General features: G+C 45.0%; 1 protein-coding gene across 1 annotated transcript in view; it reads right to left on the bottom strand.

The window, feature by feature from the left end:
* Positions 1-23,896, bottom strand: part of SUPT6H (SPT6 homolog, histone chaperone and transcription elongation factor) — a 288,449-nt gene that overhangs the window by 2,939 nt on the left and 261,614 nt on the right. Inside the window, exons 26-35 of the mRNA XM_063955884.1 lie at positions 16,610-16,757; positions 16,260-16,402; positions 16,042-16,182; positions 2,940-3,135; positions 2,014-2,252; positions 1,613-1,726; positions 1,026-1,150; positions 811-923; positions 464-541; positions 207-379 (exon numbers count right to left, since the gene is read on the bottom strand). Of these exons, the coding sequence (XP_063811954.1) occupies positions 207-379; positions 464-541; positions 811-923; positions 1,026-1,150; positions 1,613-1,726; positions 2,014-2,252; positions 2,940-3,135; positions 16,042-16,182; positions 16,260-16,402; positions 16,610-16,757 (1,470 nt within the window). The remainder of the gene's footprint in view (positions 1-206; positions 380-463; positions 542-810; positions 924-1,025; positions 1,151-1,612; positions 1,727-2,013; positions 2,253-2,939; positions 3,136-16,041; positions 16,183-16,259; positions 16,403-16,609; positions 16,758-23,896) is intronic.

Below are 23,896 nucleotides of genomic sequence, written 5' to 3'. Positions count from 1 at the left end.
CTTAATACAGCGCTGCCTGGATGTTTCTCTGCTCTGACCTCGACTCGGAGTGCTGCAGAAATCCATCCCTGCTGCAAACCTATCGGGTTTGGCCCAGCATTGAATACTGACCTGTCGGATCCTTTCCGCAGGGTTTGCCAAGGCATGCTGGGAACTGCAGCTCAATACCAGCTGAATTACCTCAGGGTATCTAAGGAGATACTTACATGATATGCACTGCTGCCACCTCCGCTGCCTCCACTGTATCCGTACTGGCTGGATGCCCATTGTGCAGGTGTGGCATTGGGGTTCTGCCCATGTTGTCCAGTAACTGCAGCAATAGCATTAAACATCTGCGAGGTCATGTTTTGTGGCAGGGCATTGACAGCGCGAGTCAGATCTGTAAATAAAGCATCCCAATGAAAAACATTAGGTCAACCTCCCAAGAACTGCTATAATGAGGCAAATGAACATGGACTCATACCAGCAAGGTTAATATTGGCAGGCGTGGCACTCATGGAGGCCGGAGTTCTAGTTCTGCTGCTGCTGCTTGGGGTGATACCTGTCAGATGCAAATCAATATATACATGTAGTAAGGACATGTAGTCAGCCTTGTGCATGTCTCTGGAGGACATAACATTACAAGAACAACAAGAAAAGACAGTGTAGAGCTTTTGTATTATAATGTTCTACAGACAATATCAGATTGCTATTTACATTGTTACAATATCGTTAGAACGAGAACAGCGAGTTTGATTTCAGCTTCCACATCTATTTCTGGAAATCTTTGGTTTCCGATGAGAAATATAAATGGAATTAAGAAAGACTCACCTGGTACAGGGTCCTGGTAGTGATCTTTAAACCACCGGAAAAGTCCATTGACTGTAGAAAACATCTGTCCCCTATACCTAAAGCCTTCTGGTGTTACAGTAACATACTCCACTCTATGGAAGAAAAGATTGAGGAGCATAAACTGGCTGCATTACACATGACACTCAGTCATAACACCTCTGATAACAAGAGCCTGCAGACATCAGGGTATCTACCTTGGTTTAGCTCGAGGCTGATATCCCAGGAGGAATTTCCCAGGGAGCTCCTTACTAGCAGAGATGAAATATGGAATGAATGTCGGCTTTTCCTTCTTGGTTTTTATTAAAAGTTCTTCAAGTTTCTGGATATGAAAAATGAAAGTAAATGTAGTCAGTAAGATATGATAAGCAACGTAAAGATCATCTTGGACAAGGGCAATAGGGAAATACTGTATATAGACTCAACAGCAGGATAGCAGTCACTATTTATAAATTACAATCAAGTTTCCTTCACAGCTTCTTAGATGTCTCCAGCATGTGCATGGTGCAGAAAGAGCTTCCTGTCCTATGTATATGTACAGTGATTGACATGTGCTTCATTCCACAGACTAAGTGTCAGCTTGCTATTTGCTGTATCATACAATTACACCAGTCATTTTCTGCATCCATACTACTTATTAAGCGGTGTGGTGGAAACTTGAGAATCGCAACCAAACAAGGTCATACAACAGGGTCACACACACTTATTATTACATATTGCATCTTAGAGAGCAACTAGGTGGACAGACTTGTTCTTTATATACATTCAATTATCTTTTATTTACCTTCTTGTCTCCACAGTTACAGTCTTGATAGTACTTGTGGCTGACTAGATCTCTTGCAAAAGAAGCCATCGGTTGGACAAACCGGGCAATAATTTCATCCAGGTCCTCAAATTCCTACATGAAGATGTATAAATACAAGACTGTAAAAGACATAATTCCCAAGATAAAGACAGACTTTAAAAATACTTCAGTTTAACACCATGTGAACTGCTCCAACTGTTAACACGAAGCGTAATGCGACAATGAAGTAACCAAAGTTCTAATTTGGTACTAGAACATTTTTTTTTTGGAGTAAATGAGAATGATTCTTGCGGGTTACATTTACTTGTAACCAGTAATAAATCCAAAGTAGCCAAACCTACCCTAATTACACCATTATCTGTTCTGTACTTTCACTATACCTCAGTGTTAATCCAGAGAGTGGACCCCAGGCTGAAGGCATTCTCCTTCCCCTCCTCTTTAACATCCACATGCTGGTAGATGCCTTCGCTGACCTTCCATGTGACTGTTAAATGGTTTTCGCCTTTACTACTTGGTCGGATGATGACATCTCCTTGATCCATTGTCTCCATCATCTTCTCAGCTTGCTTGAAATTAATATTGTGAAAAGAAGGATGGGCGATGACTCGCTTTATGTAAGCTGGAAGATAGCCGTACAAATGTTTGTGTTATGAAAATGATTTATAAGGCAGGTAATAACTAGCTAATACAGTGGTTCCCAAACTATGAGCGTAGGCACCATGAGGCTCTTGCAGAGGTGTCTCAGGCTGGTGGTCAAGACCAAAACAGTAATAGGCAAAACCAGTGCTTGTGGCTGACAAACCTAAAACATGTGGGCACTCAGAACCTCAACTATGTCCACCACAACATAACTGAACCTAAGGATGATACATAAGCACCATTTACTTAATTTAATATTTTTTATTTATATTTCAATACGAATCGTTTGGACTAGGGGTGCCTTGAAGAAAAATGCTCATACTGTAGGGCGCTATGATTCAAGAAAGCTGGGGAACCACTGGGCTCATAGAAGAAACTGACATCTTGAAACTTTGCATTGAGTGCAACTACGGTCACCATCTATCTGAAGATGTTCACTTATCACCGTTCAAAATAAATGCTTTCATTTTCTTCCTACTTTAATATATCAGGTCAACCATACCATGTTATTCCCTTTACGTCTTTAGATAACAGAAACAAAGTCTTTAGCCGCAGTACATAACAAATGGATAACACAGAGAATGAATCCATCTCAGCATCTTACAATGATGTTTCCACATTCGCCTTACCCCATTTTGCTGAAGAAAATCAAGGGCAACACACTTACTTGTACGCTGCTGCTTTTTCTTCAGTTCTTCATCTTGCTTTTGATGTGCGGCCTCTGTATCAAAATCATAGTAGGTGTCCTTTGGCAACTTCCATTCATTGTTTTTGTCCATCAGATCAGATGTTCGGCAAGTCATATCAACACTGAACTTCTCAATGTTGATTTTCATTATTCGACAATGGACAGTCATGCCCACCTAAGAGAAGAAAAGAGGATTTTGGTACTTACCGATAAATCCATTTCTCTGAATCCACTCGGGGACACTGGAGATCTTAAACAGCTAGGGTGTGAAGACTGCAGACTGGAGGTGGCACAAAGAATTAATTTAAAAAAAATGATTCACAGCTGGCTCCACCCCCTTCACGACCACCTATCCCTCCAGTTTGAAAAATTGACGGAGAGAAGAGGGAACATGAAAGCCTCACGCTTCGAGGGAAGGAGCCTGTGAGGAAACCACGCTTCGCTGGGGCGGTGGTTACCCTCTGTGGGATTCAATTCACTCGGGCAGATCAGAATATATATAAAAAAAAAAATCTTTATTATGCCAGCACAACACCATAAGATGGCCACGTTACAGGGTAACTGGTAGCGCATATCCTCCAGCAACCTCTTGCAGTCAACATCCACAAGTAGCAACAGTATTAATCTTTATCCTTACCACTACCGTTAGCTAGACAGTCCAGTGTCCCCCAGCTTGGAGTACTGGCTCACACCGACCCTGTCCTGGTAGGGTTTTCTTTGGTGGCACAGCGATGCCCAGCTCAGGGGGTTTCCTGCTGATGTCTGGTTCACAGGTTCCACCACAATAGAATCGCCTCCATTGAGATCTGCCCTCCTTATATACCTGACTGGCAGATCCCCTCTGGTGCCAAACAGTCTACTCAGGGGGTTGGGTCAGGATATCCCAAGGCTATTTCAGCCAGTAGTGCTGTGGAGACTCATTGTACATCCTCTGGGAGTTCTAACCTAATTATCTCCCAGATTACCTGATGGCCTAGATAAATAACTTTGGCTAGCATCTAGCGATGTTACCAGTCACTCAGTCATTGTACTGATTACATTACCAGCAACACCTATCACACCTCACACAATGGACTCACATATGTGATCCAAATGGTAATGACCTAGCACAGCCGCCTGGCACTCCCTCTTGTCACACACTATGGCTTCTGCTGTCCAGCTATAGTCACACAGTATGGCAATGGTTTTTATATTTCCAATACAGACCATATTGCAGGTAATAGCAAGGGCAATATATACTTAACATGAAATAACAGTACACGATACACCTATGCTCTGGTGTATATAACTAGACTGGGCCAAGGATTAAAATGTACATTATACTGTGAGAAATAAGTGATGAATAAAAAGTCCAGGCTCATCTCGTTTCGTCACAGAGCCCAACATATCACAATGTCAAAACAGCAACCAAGAACTGTCAAAACAGTGAAATATAAAAAAACTTGCTTGACCAAATTTAACAAGAACACGAAAGGCTGACAGCACCGAGGCGGGCGTCCAGTGTCCCCGAGCGGATTCAGAGAAATGTATTTATCGGTAAGTACCAAAATCCTCTTTTCTCTCTCATCCACTAGGGGACACTGGAGATCGCAAACAGCTGGGGACGTCCCAAAGATACTCCCATGGGCGGGAGTGCCGTCCGGAGCCCGGGGAACCAAAATGACTAAAATTTGAATCTCTATATGCAAAAGTATCAAATTTGTAAAAGCAAGTGAACGTGTGTGCTGATGGTACCACGTTGAAGCGCTGCAAAGTTGGCCAGTGGAAGCTCCTCTAGCTGCAGCCCAAGAAGCCCCCACTGATCTGGTGGTATGAGCACCCACCTGAAACGGGACTCTCCTACCATTTGAGATACTGTATATGCTTGCTTGATGGTCAGTCTTATCCATCTAGTGAAGGTTTGTTTTGAAGCTGGCCAACCTTTCCTGGGACCATTATACCTAACAAAAACAAGGCGTCTTTTCTCTTAAGCGAACTAGTAACCGGAACGTACACTTTTAAAGCTCTGACCACATCCAGGGAAACGTCTTCTGACCGGTCCTGGAATGATGGAACCACAATTGGCTGGTTTATGTGAAAACCAGATACCACCTTAGGTAAGAACTCTGCCTTCGTACGGAGTTCTGCCCGGTCTTCATGAAAAACAAGAAAAGTGCTCTTACATGACAGGGCCCCTAATTCCGAGACCCGTCTGACCGATGCTAAAGCCAACAGTAAGGTCATTTTCCAACACCCATATTTTAGATCTACTTGCTCTAGAGGTTCGAAAAGGTCAGATTTCAGGAATTCCAACACTAAATTGAGACCCCATGGAGCAGTGGCAGGACGAAAATTGGGATTTTTGTTTACTTACCGTAAAATCTCTTTCTCTGAGTCCATCTGGGGGACGCTGCGCCGTTACTTGTGGGTTAGAGGTGTGTGGTAGTGGAGTTTGGCACAGAATCTAAAGCTGACTCCTCCCCCCTCTAACCCCTCCCATCTCCTTCCTGCTCAGCCATATTCAGTTAACGTTTAGCCAAGCCAAAGGAGATAGACCAGAATAAAAAATTAACCAATTAAACCAGACAAACTATGGGAGGGATCGCAGCGTCCCCCAGATGGACTCAGAGAAAGAGATTTTACGGTAAGTAAACAAAAATCCCAATTTCTCTGTCCTCCATCTGGGGGACGCTGCGCCGTTACTTGTGGGATTTCCCAAAGCAAGCTAATGAGAGGAGGGAGACGGTGACGGCATAGCCGTCTTCAATATACGACGCCCAACAGAGGCAGTCTCCAAACCAAAGGTATGAAAACGATAAAACTTTGTGAAAGTATGAACTGACGACCAGGTCGCTGCTCTGCACAGTTGCTCAACAGATGCACCACCGCGAACAGCCCAAGAGGCTCCAACAGCTCTAGTCGAATGAGCCCTAATTGAGTCAGGAACCGAAACATGAGAAGACAGGTAAGCCTGTCTTATGGCCGAAGTTATCCAACGGGCCACAGTATTTTTGGAGGCCGGCCAACCTCGTTTTGGAACATCAATTAAAACCAGTAAGTTATCCGTGCGACGGAATGACTCTGTGCGAGACAAATAGATACGCAAGGCTCGAACCACATCCAGAAGAGCCAAATGAGAGTCCTCCCCAGAAGAGGATGTCGGAGTAAAGGCAGGAAGTACAATGTCCTGATTTAAATGGAATGCTGAAACAACCTTTGGAAGGAAAGAAGGTTTAGTCCGTAGAACCACCCGGTTCTCATGAAACACTAACAAGGGGGGTCTGCAAGAAAGGGCCGCCAACTCAGATACTCGTCTAGCTGAGGCAATAGCCAACAGAAAAACAACTTTCTGTGTCAGATAACGGAGCTCAACTGATTCTAAAGGTTCAAATGGAGAGGTCTGAAGAGCCGTAAGGACCAAGTTTAAATCCCAGGGAGGAACCGGAGGGACAAAAGGTGGTTGAATCCGAAGTACTCCCTGCAGGAATGTTTGAACCTCTGGAATATTTGCTAGTTTCTTCTGAAAAAGGACCGATAAAGCTGAAACCTGACCCTTTAGTGAAGAAAGCTTTAGGCCCTTGTCGAGACCCTCCTGAAGTAAAGAGAGTAGGCGAGGTAGTCTAAACAAATGCGGAGTCAGTCTCCGTTTTTCGCACCATGCAATGTAAATACGCCATATTCTATGGTAAATGCCTGAGGTCACCGGTTTCCTAGCTCGAATCATCGTCTGGACAACCGATCGAGAAAGACCTTTTGCCTTCAAAATCTTGGATTCAAGAGCCAAGCCGTCAAAGCCATCCGATGTAAATCTGGGTGGCGACAAGGCCCTTGAAGAAGCAGATCTGGTCGCAGAGGTAGACGAAAGGGATCTCCGACTACCATACTGCGCAGAAGAGTGTACCATTGTCGACGCGGCCAATCTGGAGTCACTAGAATCACTGCGAGACCCTCTCGCCGAATGCGTTGGAGTAGACGCGGAATCAGTGGGATTGGCGGAAACACATATCCCAGTTGAAATTGCCATGGGGCAGTAAGAGCATCGATCAGGATTGCCTGTGGATCCTGCGTCCTTGCTCCGTAGTGAGGAAGTTTCGCGTTGAGGCGAGACGCCATCAGGTCTATGTCTGGCATTCCCCATCGATCCACTAGAGAGAGAAACACTTCCTGATGAAGTTCCCATTCCCCCGGATGAATCGTGTGACGACTCAAAAAGTCTGCTTCCCAGTTTTCGACTCCTGGAATGTGGATCGCGGAGATCACCGGAACCCAGCGTTCCGCCCACGCGAGGATCTGAGCGACCTCTCTCATTGTGGACCAACTGCGAGTTCCTCCCTGTTTGTTGATGTAAGCCACTGCGGTGGCATTGTCGGACTGCACCCGAACTGGTTGACCCTGCACCATGGTTTGAATGCGAATGAGTGCATACCGAATCGCCCTTAGTTCCAGAATGTTGATTTGCAATTTTGACTCCTGATTGCTCCAGCGTCCCTGGAAGTGATGAGTCTGGAAAACTGCCCCCCAACCACTGAGGCTTGCGTCCGTGGTGACCATCATCCAAGACCAGATTGTGAACGGTGCACCCTTTTTCAAATTGTGACTGTGAAGCCACCAGTGAAGAGACTGACGAGTCTTTATCGACAAGCGGATCAACTGCAATTCGAGACGTGGTTCCGTCCGAGTCCAACAGTTGAGAATCTGCGTTTGAAGAGGACGGGCATGAAATCTGGCATATGGAACTGCCTCGAAGGAGGATACCATTTTGCCCAACACCTGCATACATCTGAGGACCGACACTACTGGTAAGTGTAACAGGGTTCGGATTCTCGACTGCAGATCCTGAATCTTGTCCGCAGGAAGAAACACCTTCTGGCTGTTGGTGTCGAATAAAAGTCCCAGAAAAATCATCTTCTGAGAAGGGAGTAGAGATGACTTTGGAAAGTTGATTATCCACCCGAACGATTGTAGAGTCTCCATTGTTAACTGCAGGTTCTGAGTGAGAATCTCCGCTGACGGTGCCTTGACCAACAGGTCGTCCAAATATGGAGTGATGTTGACCTTTTGGCAACGAAGAACTGCGACTACATGGCCTAAGACCTTTGTAAAAACTCGGGGAGCCGTAGAAAGACCAAAGGGAAGAGCTTGAAACTGAAAATGCTCCGGCCCGATTGCAAATCTCAGCAGAGACTGATGTCCTATCCAAATCGGGACATGTAAGTAGGCGTCTTTTATGTCTATTGAAGCCAAATATTCCCCTGGCTCCATGGCGGCGATAATTGAGCGAATGGATTCCATCTTGAATTTTTGGGTTGAGAGATACGGGTTGAGAGCCTTCAGATTCAGAATGGGCCGAAACGAACCATCCGGCTTGTCCACAAGAAAAAGACCTGAGTAAAACCCCCGCCCCCTTTGATGAGAGGGAACCGGAATGATTACTCCATTTTGTAAGAGGGTTGTGATTGCCTGAAGAAGAGCTTGCCGTCTGGAGGGATCGTCTGGGAGAGGTGTTATGAATAGTCGGGTTGGGACCGTCTCTTCGAAATCCAACATATATCCTCTGGAAATGACCCCCATTACCCACCGATCCGGTTTCGATAGGAGCCACACTTCCCTGAACTGAAGTAACCGGGCCCCAACCTTCATTGATCCCTCCAGGAGACCTGAGACGTCATGCCTCAGGTTTGTCGGCAGGCTTACTGGCCGGTCTGCGAATAGCCTGATATCCTCTTCCTCTGAAAGAGCCCCTTCTTGGGAATCTGGAGGAAGCACGAAAGGATTGGAAGTTACCTCTGCCCTGCGTACGAAAGGACCGAAACCTTGTAGGTTTTGGTTTGTGAGGTGCAGATGGAAGGAAAGGGCTCTTTCCTCCAGTAGAATCTGAAATAATCTTCTTTAACTCTGATCCAAAAAGGAACTCACCTTCAAAAGGCACAGCCGTCAATGTTTGCTTTGAGTCAGAATCAGCATTCCAAACTCTAAGCCACAAAGAGCGTCTTGCAGATACTGTCAAGGCTGAAACCCGGGTCTGTAGTGCAACCGAATCCAACAAGGCTTCACCCACATAAGCGAGTGCCTCCGAAATCTGTTCCGCTACGTGAATGGCTTCCGACGGATCATCCGACTGCATTCCCGATACCACCTGTGCAAGCCATTCATCCACGGCCTTAAGTACCCAGGCACTCGCCAGTACTGGACGGAGAGAAACACCTGATAAAGAAAACATAGATTTTAGTAATGCTTCAATCTTTCTATCGGTAGCGTCTTTTAAGGTCACAGACTGTACCGACGGAATAACCGTAGCTTTTGCTAGATGTGAAATAGGAGCATCTACCTTAGGGGCCGTCTCCCAAAATTTCGTATCTTCCTCTGTAAAAGGATATAGAAATCTTAACTTTTTAGGCGCCTGAAAACGAGAATCCGGTTTAAGCCAGGGTTCTTTTAAAATATCCGCAAAGTGAGAATAAGAAGGGAAGGCCGTAACCTGTCTCTTTTGTCGTTTGAAGAAGGGGGAAGGAGTTTCCTCTACCACCGTGTCCTGAATATTAAGAGTCTGACGAATGGCTTCTATTAACAATCTAACACCTGAACTAGTAGAAGGTTCCTCATCTTCCCAAGCCGAAACTTCATCCCATTCAGGATCTACCTCCCCCTCCTCCAATGGAGATGCCAGGGTGTCCGCCTCCTCACCTGGAAATGCTATAGCGGGTAACGGCTGCGATCGTTTAGTAGCAGTCGAACTGCTGGCAGCATTTACAAACTTATTCAAAGATTGAGTTAAATCAGTGAGGCACTTTCCCATATTTTGGGCCCATAAAGGCTCCACCTGAGTCCGAGCAGATTCAGTCTCCCTAGATTGACGTAAATCTGAAATGGCGTCCACCATGTTTTTAACCCATGGGGGCGTCGGCTGATCTGCGGAACCTCCCTGCTGATCTGTCACTGATGCACCAGAGCATGAAGCACATAAGGTACCTGCGTCAGAACTACCTTTAGCCAGCTTTGAGCCACACTGAGAGCAGGAAAAATAAACTACCAAGGCCGTTTTTCCCTTTGTAGGTCTGTCCGGTTTACTAGTCACTTTTTCCATTCTGAAGGTATACACTAAAATAAAATCACCCTAAACCTTCTGACTAATGAGCTGTGTTAACAATGTACATTAAGGATAGAGTGGGACCTAATCCAGGATAACTGAGTGCAAATCAGAGACTCTCCTTATTAGGTTAATCCCTAGGTGGATTCCAATATGGCCTGTAATCCCCCCTTTGATCAGCCCCCTCTATACTTGCGATTATGTTAAAATTCTCCCCCTGGCAGGCTCCGTGTGTGAAGCGCACAGCGTCCCCCTGTCTCCGTGCAGAAGAAGATGGCGTCAGGCAGATTGGCGCGCGCGCGGGCAGAGCAGGGCGGGAAGCCGTCCCTGCACTGCTGACGTCACCCCGCGCTAAAACCGGAAGTTCGGGCCGCCGCGCGCCGCTACTCACAGCGTCCGCGGCGGCTTCTAGCTGGTCCCCGGGAGGTCAGAAGATTCTCCCGGACCAGTCTGCCATCTGTCCCCACAACCCTCCAGGTCTCTCACTGCGGTTGTAGGGGAGAAATCTCCGGCGCCGCTCCCGCTGGCGGGGGGCGGGGGGGGGGGGGGGGGGGGGGGCGGGGGGCGGCTCGGCTGGCGTGTAATAAATAAGTGAAATAAATAAGTGAAATAAATAGGGACAGCCCAATACTGTCGGTGACAGATTGTGGCTGTCCGTTACCTTGCTCTGTCGTCGTTAATGTACAAAGGCCCCAGTGACCCAGGTATGGTGGCCTTTCTAGACAGCATCCTCGAGTGGAATATTAGTCCACTCCATCAATACCTGTCACCCGTAAACAGGGACTAGGCATCCTGTAAACAACAAACAAAACAAAAAAAAAAAAAAAAAAAATCTAGGAGAAATAAAAACTGTGTCTGTACTCCACAGGCACAAAATAAAAACTGAATATGGCTGAGCAGGAAGGAGATGGGAGGCGTTAGAGGGGGGAGGAGTCAGCTTTAGATTCTGTGCCAAACTCCACTACCACACACCTCTAACCCACAAGTAACGGCGCAGCGTCCCCCAGATGGAGGACAGAGAAAAGAGGTTGAATTCACAAGACTCCTTGGAAAAAGGTCTGAATCTTCTGCAGTGACGCCAGTTTTTGTTGGAAAAGAACTGAAAGCGTCGAGACCTGGACCTTCAAGGACCCTAAACGTAATCCTCCATCCAACCCAGATTGTAGAAACCTCAGCAATCTAGTAAGGCGGAATTCTCCAGGGTTCCAACCCTTAGGCTGGCACCAGTCCATCTATCTCTTCCAGATACTATGGTAGTGTGCTGCCGTGACTGGTTTCCTTGCAGCTAACATGATAGGGATAGCTGATCTCGGGATACCCCTTTGCCTTAAAATCCTGGTTTCAAGAACCACGCAGTCAAACGCAGTCGGTTTAGATCCAGATGCAGAAAAGGGCCTTGTGATAGCAGATCTTCCCTCTGTGGCAGCCTCAAAGGCGCGTCCGCCAGAACTTCTTCAGATCCGCATAACAGAGTTCTGCGAGGTCAATATGGCGCTATCAAGATTACCCACGCTCTTTCCTGTTTCACCTTTTTTAACACTCTTGTTAGTAAGGTAAACGGTGGGAATTTGTATACCAAGTCGTAATTCCAGTGCGCTGTCAGTGCGTCCACTGCTAGATCCCGCGTCCTGGCCACATATCTCGGCAACTGATGGTTGTTCCGAGAGGCCATGAGATCTACCTGTCCACATCTTCTTATCACTGCTTCGAAGACCTGGGGGTGTAGACTCCATTCTCCTGGGTGCATATCCTGAAGGCTGAGATAATCGGCCTCCCAATTGTCCACTCCTGGAATGAAGGTTGCTGACAGGACAATGTTGTGTCTTTCTGTCCAGGACAGAATCCTTGTAACTTCTCTCAAGGCCATGCAAATCTTTGATCCTCCCTGACGGTTTATGTATGCCGCTGCTGTTACATTGTCCGATTGCACCCTCACATGTCGAGCTGTTACTAGACTCTCCGCTTGAAGGAGTGCATTCTAGATGGCTCGTAGTTCCAGTACATTTATCGGTAAGCTGCTCTCGTACGGAGACCATCTCCCCTGAAACTGATGGTTGTCTACCACTGCACCCCCTCCTCTGTGACTGGCTTCAGTCATCAGAATTAGCCAATCCCAGATTCCAAACCTTTTTCCTCTCGATAGGTTCCTGTGAACCGACCACCAAACCAACAAAGTCCTGGCTTGAGTAGACAAGCAAATTCTTCTGTGAAGAAGTAGATGCTTGCCTGCTCCTGGAGCAATCAGATTTAATTGATAAGGTCTGGAATGTAGTCTGCCGTACTGGATTGCTTCGAAGGATGTCACAATCTTTCCCAGAAGCCGTACACAAAGATGTAACAATACAGTCTGATTTGGTAAGACCAGTCAAACCATCTCCTTGATGTCTCCAATCTTGTCCTCCGGAAGGAACACTATCAATTGTATTGTGTCCAATATAAGACCCAGGAATTTAATTCTCTGCGTTGGTTGTAAATTGGATTTTTTTAAATCCACAATCCAACCATGCTGAATTAGAACTTGATGAGTGACCTTAGCATCCTTGATCAGCAGGTCCTGGGACGGAGCCTTGATCAGGAGGTCGTCCAGATACGGCATTATCATTACTCCTAACAATCTAAATTTTGCTACCATGACTGCCATGATCTTTGTGAAGACTCTCGGGGCCGATGACAGGCCGAACGGCAGAGCTCTGAATTGGTAATGAGTCTTGCCCACAGCAAATTTTAAATACGCTTGGTGTGGTGACCAAATTGGGACATGGAGGTACGCGTCCTTTATGTCCATCGACATCATGAACTCCCGTTGTTCCAGACTCGCAATCACTGACTGTATCAATTCCATTTTGAATCTGTAAATCGTCAGGAATTGATTTAACACCTTTAAATTGAGGATTGGTCTTACGGACCTGTCCGGCTTCGGTACCACAAAAAGATTTGAATAAAACTCTGTTCCTCTCTGATGGACCGGTACTGGATTAATTACCTCTGTTAGAAGTAATTTTTGAATAGCCGTGTCCAATGCTCTCGTTCTCTGATTGCACCATGGAAGGCCTGTAGTAAAGAATTGTCTGTGAGGTCGTGTTTGAAAATCCATTCACTAACCCTGGGAAATAATATTGTTGATACAGACTTCTGTGGAGGTTTCGGCCCAGGCTTCCTGAATCCCCCATCAACCTTGCACTCACCTTGGGAGACCGTCACAGTCTTGTCGGCAGGCTTAGAGTCCTGTTTTCGGGTTGTGGACTGGGAACGGCCTGTGCCTCTGTTTCCACGAGCTTGTCCACCAAAGCCTCTACCTCTGGTACGAAAGGACTGAGACCTAAAAGAAATAAACACCTGGACCAGAGTAGCTGCTTCTTACCGGTTGAGCAGTTCTAGGAAACATAGTTGGCAGAAACGTGGATTTCCCTGTCGTGGAATGCAAAATCCACTTGTCCAATTCTGTACCAAACAGTGCTTCCCCTATAAAGGAGATCGCTTCCACTGCCTTTTTTGAATCCGAATCCACCTGCCATTCTCTGAGCCAGAGAATCCACCTGGCCGATACTGCCGAAGCTAAAATGCATGATGCTATCCTACTAGCATCTTTTGTGGCTTGGCAAATGTAAGTAGCTAACTCCCGGTTATGTTCCACTAGTCGAACTATATCTTCCCGATTATTGTCTTCCGCAACAGCTTGAACTATTTGTCCTGTCCAAGCGACAATAGCTTTATTGACCCATGCCCCTATAATGGTAGGTCTCTGTGATGCACCTGCAGCCACAAAGATGGATTTAAGAGCGGTATCCAACTTGCGATCCGATACATCCTTAAGTGTAGTCACATTCGGTATAGGTAAGATTTTCTTTTTTGACAATCTAGCCAGAGAAGCATCCACAATTGGTGGTACTTCCCATTTGGACATCACTCCCTTAGGCAAAGGGTAGTTAACTGTAAATTTTTTGGGCAATTGCAAGCGTCTATCTGGCTGCTTCCATCTGATCCTGAACTGTCTGAGGAATCGGAAACACTGCCGCTGTCGGCTTCTGTGATTCAAACAGATCAAATACTTCAGGCTCCTAACTTTCCTCTTCTTTGAAATGAAGTACAGTACATGTTTAACAGCCTCAATAAGGGATTCTAACACTTTTACTCCTGAATCCTCCTACTGAGGGCTCCCATCCAATATTTCCTCAACCGATTCTCTCTCCTCCTCATCTACCAAGAGACCCTCCTACTCCTCCGACTCTTCTTGCAGGACAAGAAGAGGACTCTTTACAGATTTGCGTACAGGCCTTTCCACCTGTGCTGGCGGAGTAAGCCTAATGAGGAATTCTTCCATAGTTTTGGAGAACCCGGCAGCCCATTCTAAATGTTGCTTACGGGACTCCGCCATCTCTTTAGAGATATCCGACAGGGCATTCTCCCATGACCCTGATGGACCACTGCTGGCTGAGTGTCCATTCCCAAACATGTGTCGCACAACCCGGAGCAGCCAATACTCTTGGTTGGTGCTTTAGACGCCATGTCCAACCCTCACACACACACTCCAAACTGCAGGGATATGGGGAGCAGTGAAGGACTGCAGGGAAAGACCGCAGGGATACGGGGAGCAGTGAAGGACTGCAGGGAAAGACCGCAGGGATACGGGGAGCAGTGAAGGACTGCAGGGAAAGACCGCAGGGATATGGGGAGCAGTGAAGGACTGCAGGAAAAGACCGCAGGGATACGGGGAGCAGTGAAGTTAGGTCTTAACCACACAGCTGGAATTGAATAAAAAATTTGCAAAAAAATAAATACAATTTAAAGTTAAAAAAAACAGCCAACCGTTTACAAACCCCACACCACCAACTGTTGAGACAAGTTGATCTGTGCCAGGGTTGATATTTCTGATGCTCCCTTCTTCACAGGACCTGTCAGCAGCGTCCCTTGGAAGATAATATATATGTCATTAACCACATATTGGAAGTCACAGAAGATTGTCTAACAGTATGGTTTCTATCTATAAGCCAGCGCTAAATGACAGCTTTTGCTTCTCTAAACTGCACTGCAGACTGTAACAATAACATGGCTGCTTTTCTGACTAGACAACAGGGGAGGGAGTGTTAACTCCGCCTAACCTCTCTGTGAAAGCCCGCTCTGGAGTGCACTCAATGTAGGTACAAAAGATGGCCGCAATTAAAATTTCGTATTCACCTTGCAGCTAGGCTTCCCTGCAGCGAGGAGGGACCATCTCACATGTCGGCAGCGTCTGCGCCTGTCTGTAGTCTCCGGGGGATCTGACTTTGCTTCTGATCACCCCTCAGATTGTATTTACCCGCCATCGTCACCGGCTTCCTCTTGTTGCTGTGTGACACTCGATGCTAAGCCGCCAAGCGGGGCCGCTTTGCACCCCTGCCTCCTGGCTGCCTCATGCGCTAGTCCGCCCATCAGTCACCTGAGCCGCGCTGTGCCCCAGTGCTCTGCTCCGGAACTGCTCACTCTGCCTGCGCTTGATAGCCCAGCGGGGGACATCTATGTTTAGGAGCTGCGCTATCGTCCCTCAGCCGCCTGTACTACTCACTATTAGAGGAAATCTTCTGTCAGAGATGCTGATCCCTTCCACAAGGATCTTAGTCTCTATTGTACTCTTAAAGTACACCTCAGCTAAGCCTGCACTCTCCTTTCTGTTAGGTGGGATTGGGCTACAGATAAAATAAAAAAAGAAATCATAAAAAAACTTTTGTGGAGCAAGAGCTCCTTTCTGTGTTTCCACCTCCTAGCACTATTTTTCAAACTGGAGGAATAAAGGGGTGTGAAGGGGGAGGGGCCAGGTGTGACTATATATATATATATATATATATATATATATATATATATTTATTTTATTTTTTTTAAATTAATTATTTGTGCCACCTCCGGACTTCAGTCTTCACACCCTAGCTGTTTAAGATACCCAGTGTCCCATAGTGGATGAGAGAGAAAATATTTCTAACATCGTTTCACTGATCAGAAAATAAGACCAGTTATTGGATACTACGTGTCATATAAACAAACCTTTACTCTCTCTTCAGGGCGCTTTACCACTTTATCACTGATGAACTTGGTTGGGATGAAGCCAGTCACTCCATTGTCCAGCCTGGCTTTCACACCAATAGCTTGCCCAGGACAGGAGCCACTGTCAAAATGATTCCATACCTGAAGCAGAAGGGACAAGTAGTTATATTAATGCATACAGAGCTATGGCAATTGCTTTGTGCTTCTGGATCATTTACCTCACTGAGCTCTGGGAAGTTATCCTGCTGACAAAATGGACACTGCCACAGGCCTGTCTCATCATTCCTGATAGCCTGGTCATAACTTTCTCCTTGGGGTCTTCTGTGTGCAATCCCTACTACATTACAGGTTATCAGTTTACCTGGAGAAGGAAAAAAAGATAAATGTAATTCAAAATAAGTGACACATAATTTCAACCCTTTAAAATTGTGACCAGTGGGAAAATTATAGCATAGCTAATACCACAATGCGTTTCCCAAAAGTATATAAAGAAAACATGTCTCGGTAACACATTATGTATAAGACTAAAAAAAAAAAAAAACAATAAAATAAAACAAAATCTAGTCACCTATATAGAAAGTCTCTGGTGTTTCCCTGGTCAGTATGTTAAAGACTTCTTCAGGGTTAGCTGACCGGAAAGGTGTCCTAAGGTCTTTGTATCTGCAGCTGAGCTCAGCACGAATATCATATAGCGTAATATGTTTATCTCCATAACCCTGTAGGGGGGAAAGATAAAACACACAAGTTTTATTTAGCTACTTATAGAATTAATACAATCATAAGAGTGATGTGGTGTAATCAGGTGGTTTATAAAATATGATTTTTGTACTTAAATGAAAATATCTCAAATTCCATATAGAGAGAAACGTAGCACCTTGGAGGTACAAAAGCACAGCAAGAGTGTGAGCACTTCACATTTCAACACAAACTTGTAATTACTCCCCATTAATACCACTCTGTTCTTTTGAGGACAGGTAAAGCAGATGAAAACTCAAAGAGACTGACAAGGTGTTTACAAATAATGCATATGGATCCTTTGTTTGGGGCAGCGGCGCTCCACTTTGGGATTCATATGAGATGCCATCATGTTTCAACCAGTTGACCATTTGTTTAAAGATTTCCTGGTCAAGAGACAGATTACAGTTTGAAGCGCCTGCTTGTCAAAAAACTGTTGCCCAGAATTCCACTCTTGGAACGAGTAGAGCCATAACAGCCGGATTAATCAGTTATGCCAATCACAGAATATTTGAGGAAATCTTTTATGACAAGTGAGTTCTTAAAGTCTTTGTGACAGAGGAAGAAGGTTACTACTATGGCCTATGACTATGTGCCCTCTGGGAAGAGTATAGAATACCACTCTCTGAAACAGCACAGCAATTATCCCAAGACTCTAAAGCTAACGAGTAACAGCTTTGGAGTCCAGAAGGCTGGCATTTGTTATCACAACTGTTGAATTCCAAATGGTGAAGAGTAAGTTATGGTGGGCAGCACCTTTCCATCCACCCAGGGCACACTCAACAATCTGGTAAAATGTGCAGACCAACTTTTGGAACAGGATGTCTTGCACCAATGTAAGCATAACAAATTAACGAAGTAATCCATCTAACAATGGTCTGCTTGGCCACCGGACCAACCTCTCGTGACTATCATAGAGGACCAAAAGATCTTTCATCGTGCTCACTTCACTTCCTATAAACATAGGTCCTCAAAGCCTTGTTAACATCTAGAGAGTGAAGTAAGCATACTCCTTTAGAATAATTAAAATGGCATAATATAAGAATCAAAATGGCTTGATTTAAATGAAATTCAGATGTTAATATTCTGCAGAAAGGCCACCTTGAGCATTCAGTTTGGTCCCTCACAGAAAAGAAAAGCTGCCACAATTGGAAGGCATTTTCAGATTTGAAGTGGAGTCTATACTCCTTTACCAGATCCTGCACTGTATTCGCTAGGCAGAGTACTAGTTTGCTCATGAAGCACAGCCAAGAAGGTCTCTGGGGAAGGGAATGTCACTCCCCAAGCATCCCGATTGGGAGGCACAGAGGAATACCAGCTTTGTTTTTCTGTGTAGGGTGGCACTAGCTTAATCCAAGGGTCTTGCTCAGGCTGACTCAGCAATCTCAGTATGAGCCCTCAAAGGCTAGTGAAGCTGTGAATGTACATTCCTTAAGAGGCATAATAGAAAGATGTCGGAAGATAGAGAAGACAATTGCAGAGCACAATCCAGAGGTGGATGTGGAACTTCAAAACAGACACAGCCAACGAAAGAGGGAAAACTCTACTAGACACAGCACCCAAACCCCACCCACTATTTCCTTGCAGATGGAGAATGTAGATAGGTAGAAGAAGCTGCTGTAGGCTGTGCCGCCGTCTCTTTTGACAAGCTGTAACAGTGAAGAAAACCCGGCAATCAGGTGGTGCTACATAAGAACAGCACTTACGCCTATGGCCCAGCATTAACAGGATGAGCTAGTGAAATCTGAAATCCAAAGCTCCAATACTGTTTTTATACACCAGTGTTTACAGTAACCCCCACATGAAGACAAAGAAATGTCTCTAGGAGCATGACCAAGTAAGAGGTCACCTGAGAAAGGCAGGGACTCCAAAGTCCTTTTGGACTGTACTTGCCTCTCAGCTCCCAAGCAATACAGTATAGCATACGGAGACTGCACAGGTTGAAATTTTAGCTATAAAAAGAACTGAACCAATACTACCAGGTATTTGACTGCCTCATGCATATGCTCCACAAGTTAGCAAATCTGATCTGGGTCCAGCAAAAATGAAGCCCTTCACAAATTGCTAGCCTGAAAACTAGAAAAAAAAATCCAGTTGTAGTGTGGAATGTTAAGCCAAATTTATAGTGCTAAAACGCCAGTGCTGAGCCATCATGTTGCACTGTCCACCATATGTATGAAACAGAAATTTAAAAACACAATACAGTCATCGTGGATTGCTAGTTGTGTTTAGCAGAGTCGACAGCCTAACCTGCGTGGATGTTCAATTTGTCAGAAACACATTATTGGATAGTCAGGGTTATATGAATGAGAAGGAAATGCTGGCAAATCTGTAGTTTAATAGTGTTGTCGTTAAAATTCCGGCTGTCGAGATCCCGGCATTCAGGATAGACGCCGAAATCCCGACAGCCGGAATCCTGGTGCACCAGGGCTATTCCGGCACCCATAAAATGGGAATAGATCCTGTGGCGAGCACAGCAAGCCACAGAGCCCGCAGCAAGGTATGTATTCTGTTTAATATGTATAAAAGTGAAAATAAATTCTACAGTATGAAAAGCTAGGTCAACCTGAAAGTCAGAAACAGATTTTATATTATATACATCAAGTGGATATATTAATAAACAGTTCATATAAGAGGAATAACAATGCTTGCATGATGGTATAAGTACTTATACTGCCATCTCTAGCAAGGAGACAAACCAAACACCCTGCAAACTAATCAACCTATGAATGCAATCTATATAGGTACTGTCGAAGTCAGAAAAATGTCTTAATGCACACTGCCATATTTGCACCGCACACTGGTCCGTGCTGCGCATGCGTACGCTCTCCCGTGGAAGCGCATACCCGCAATAGCGTGCACTCGCACGCGCAGTATGCGCATTTACGGTAGAGTTTATGTGATCGTAGCGTGCGACTCATTCGTTACAAAAGTTCACAATTAATGTAGTTTATAGATCATGTTCCCCTCAATAGTTTCTGTAAGTTTGGTTTAGATAGAATGTCCCTGAGCGGAGGAATCCCTCTTTGTATTGCACGAAGGGTCTAACAGGAGTCATACAGCAGTGTTTGGTACCCATCGGAAGAGTATTTAATTAGCAATATTCCGGTGTTGGTTTGGAGCGTATTAATCGCTCGTGCGAATAGTTATGGACATAAGAAGTTTATGTCCATTTCTATTATTTACCCATACTCAGGTATGCGGCGGGAAACCCAGTTTTCCCACCCACCTGAGCTGTTTAAACTCAGCACAGCCCACCTGTATGAATCAACCTATGACCTTTGGTTACAGTACAGGGCCGAATTCCTGTGTCCAATAAACTGTAGGATTGTAGGGACTAGGAGATTGCATTGTGTGTGGGGCATAAATAGGCAGACCGACCACATCCAGCTCTCACTCTCTCATCAACGGTTATCTGCTGATAATCGGGAGCTGGATATCGAGGCGCAGGCGATCATACCCTTTGTGCGTAAGTTCTCTCCATAATCAGTTGTCTTTCTGCGAGCCAATATCTCTCTTTCTCTCTCTCTCTCTATCTCTCTCTCTTCTCTTTTCTCTTAAATACTTCGTAGTATTATAGTATTGTATTGTATTGTGTTAGACCAGGATAGTATTGTAGTTTATCCCTTAGTTAGGTGTTTGGTTAGGAAGTCTTTGTTATATTGTAGTGTATCATTTGTACTGTGTTACTCTTTTACAAGTATACTAGATATAATACAGATAATAGGCTTTGGAACCCTAAATCAGCATCTGTGTATTTACTATAGTGTTAAGTGTTCATTTGAGCGTCGGTGACGCTCAAACAGCTTTGTAGGTAGTCAGGTTACACAAGGTTGCATTTACACCCTGTACTCACATTAAGGTATTCTGTGTGTTTCATCGGTATAAGGTTTAATATCAAGGTATAGTGTTGTAAGCGTCTGCATCGCTGGTGACCTCCTCGTGGTCTCTAGCGTACGCTACGTTACAGCGAATCTTTCCCCTAGACATAACCAATAACGTGTCCTGTGATCGCTGGGCCGTGAGCGAACGTGACGCTTGAGCGTCTCGCCTACGGCTGAGCGATCGCTACGCAGATAGCGTATCATTACGGTATTTCTTAAGTAAACAGCGTACAGTGTTCTTAGCTTCATAAGGTGTTTTATATGACAAAGGAATTCAGCATTGTCAATTGCGGGCTCGTCCTATACTTCTCATATCTGCACTAGGTAGATCAGCAGACATTATCCCTCCAGCAAAGGGTGGGAGGTTGTCTCACAGTGCTGACGGGATAAGCGTCTGCTTCGCTTAGGTAAAGAGTGCTGAAGGAATCCGGTAACCGGAAGTAAGAACAAAACGCTTGTGTCTTTTAAAACTGTTTATTTTTCTTTTGTCTTGCGTACGCACGCATATATCTGCATTTCTATTTCATTTTTCGTATATCACTATTCCTGTTTGCCAAATTTTATAGTTGATAGAAAGGGCTAAAAGGAGATTTGCTGTTATTTAAAAGTAGAGGTAATAGTTAAAGTATAGAACAAACACACGGTTTGTCTGAGATACAAGGCAGTCAGTGTGGATTGCGGTAGATGATCAGGGATCATCTACATTGATAAATAAATATATTGTGTTACGGTGGATCCCTTGCATTGCGTACACGTGTCGCTAACAAAGACTAGCGTACGCAATCCAAAAGGCAGACGCACGCAGCGTACACTACGCAACGTAGCGTCTGGTTACGCCCACGTAGCCCAAGTCACGAAAAGTTGAATTAGCGCAAAGCGATAATTAGCGCAAAGCGATAAGTAACGCACAGCGGTAGATAACGCGACGCGGTAAATAACGCAAATCTATTTTTGGAAAATCTGAAATTTAGTTTAACAGATCCTGCTCCTAATTGGTAACACTCTTGGCCTGAAGACAATTTCTGCGCAGAAATAGATATAGAAACAAAAGTGTACATGTGTTGAGTGAGTGTGTTTTGTATACAAAAGTTTATATAACTTTAAGGTGGAACCAAAAGGAAAGTCGGGTACTCGTTAAGGAACATACGTGTAAGTGACATATACGGTGGCTAGGGAGGCATCCCTGGTTAAAAATAATAATTTGAGCATTAGAGTATAGCGGACCATAAGGTAACAGACCAGGAGGTCATAAGGTAACAAGACCAGGAGGTCATAAGGTAACAAGACCAGGAGGTCATAAGGTAACAAGACCAGGAGGTCATAAGGTAACAAGACCAGGAGGTCGTAAGGTAAAAGGTCCGCTATAAAAGTCCAGTGGCACAACGCCTGGGGTGTTGGTGCAGAACCCATATAGGCCATACAAGCTCTGGTTGAAGGAATCGCAGCCGGAAACATCGATTCCATTGATCTTTCAGTACATGACAAGTAGTGCTCGTATACTGAACGATTGGACCGCACGTTATTGTGTGCAGTAGTTAGTAATCTGACCTAAATACCATTAGAGTAAAGTGGTCACAAACGCTATTTGTACATTCTGACGTGATTTGTGTAATTTTTTATTTTTTGGGAAGGGAAGTTCGCTGGTCACTCAGGAACTATCCAACAACCGATACTTGCTGGGGACTGGTAGGTCCAGCACGCCCCAGTAAGTAAAGGTTCACAGGGGCCCTGGGTTGGGTACCACAGCTCTGGTTTACAGTGATTGCGGCATAGGCCAACGTGGGCGAGAAGTAAGTGGGGTACTTGATAAACCACCACCGCCGGCCTGCCCAAGGACATCTTGGTTTGTTTGTAAGGGTGCGCTGAAAGCCTTGATATTCAAGGAGGAATAAGCAACGCCTGCAGATTATGGGGGCCATTTGTTCCGGTAGGGGGCGATCAACCCAGGTTCAGGTTGATTCAGAGAACCGATCCATCGGGTCGGCACGATATGTGATGTGTAAGAAATATGGAAATCACGCTGAAGTTTTTCGTGATGAATGGGAGAGAATGACTGTACAAGACAGGGACAAGTTCCCAAGAATAGGTAGCTTCAGTCCAGAGGTGTTACAAAATTTAAGGAGGAGGATAAGTCTCGTTGAACCAACGAAGAGACAAAATAAACATTATGAATATTTACAGTTATGGCAACAGGAAAGTGAATTACAAAGAGAGTCTATTGACTTTTCTGACTCTTATCTTGAGAGGAGAGACATGGCATCGGGAGAGGAGTTGATTGCGGAGAGAAAAGCACAAGGGTGGAACAATAAAAACGCTCTTAGCAACTGTAATATAGATTATAAGAATAAGTGTAATAAATGTAACAATGATTATTGTAATACTGTTGAATGTACAACTATTAACCTGTGCCAGTTGCACCCCATGTCAAACCTCCCTCAGGAATACAAACAAGACAGTGAGCCCAGAACGATGTCAGCACCTCTTCCAACAACCATCACAGAAGCCATCCAGGTGGACACGACCAAATGGGTAAAGGCAATAATCGAACCCCCTAACGGAGGGTCAGGTGAGGTCGTGTCCACAGGTACGTACAATGTTTCATATCACGCACAAACAGATGTACCCCATATTGTAAGGCCAACACAAGATGATGGAACTGAGCTCAATCTGGCCAGGGTGATCTCAGTCCCCAATGGGAAGACTGACGATCAGGGAATCATTCCCGTCAAGGACAGTGCAATGCGCTGTCTCTTGTCCCGGACCGAATTGAGATCAATTGTGTCTGAATTTCCTGATCCTAGGAAAAATCTAGCCAAATGTCAAAGGTTTATAAAAGAACTAGGAAACGCCACAGAACCCACCAACAAAGAGTGGCGGACAGTGCTGAGGGCATGTTTGCCCTCCAGGGTTGACCCTGAAAAGTTCATTGCTGATTGTAAATTAAACACAGAGGTACCTTGTACGGAGGAACACAATCAGGAATGTATTAGGCAGATTAACCGACAGTTAGGAATATATTTCCCAGCTGCTGTCAAGTGGAATGAAATTTTCTCCATAAGACAAAACGAAAGGGAAAATGTTTCTAATTATTTCAATCGAGCACTGCAAATAATGGCTGGAAACACTGGGATCACAGACATCAAGACAAATGCACAACATAGAGGAATAGCGGTTAAGGTATTAATGAATGGTTTAAAAGATGAATTAAAAACAAGGGTACAGACCACCAACCCAAA

The sequence above is a fragment of the Pseudophryne corroboree genome, chromosome 2, assembly GCF_028390025.1.
Source record: "Pseudophryne corroboree isolate aPseCor3 chromosome 2, aPseCor3.hap2, whole genome shotgun sequence".
NCBI lineage: Eukaryota > Metazoa > Chordata > Amphibia > Anura > Myobatrachidae > Pseudophryne > Pseudophryne corroboree.
This window is presented reverse-complemented; position numbering and strand designations above follow the sequence as displayed.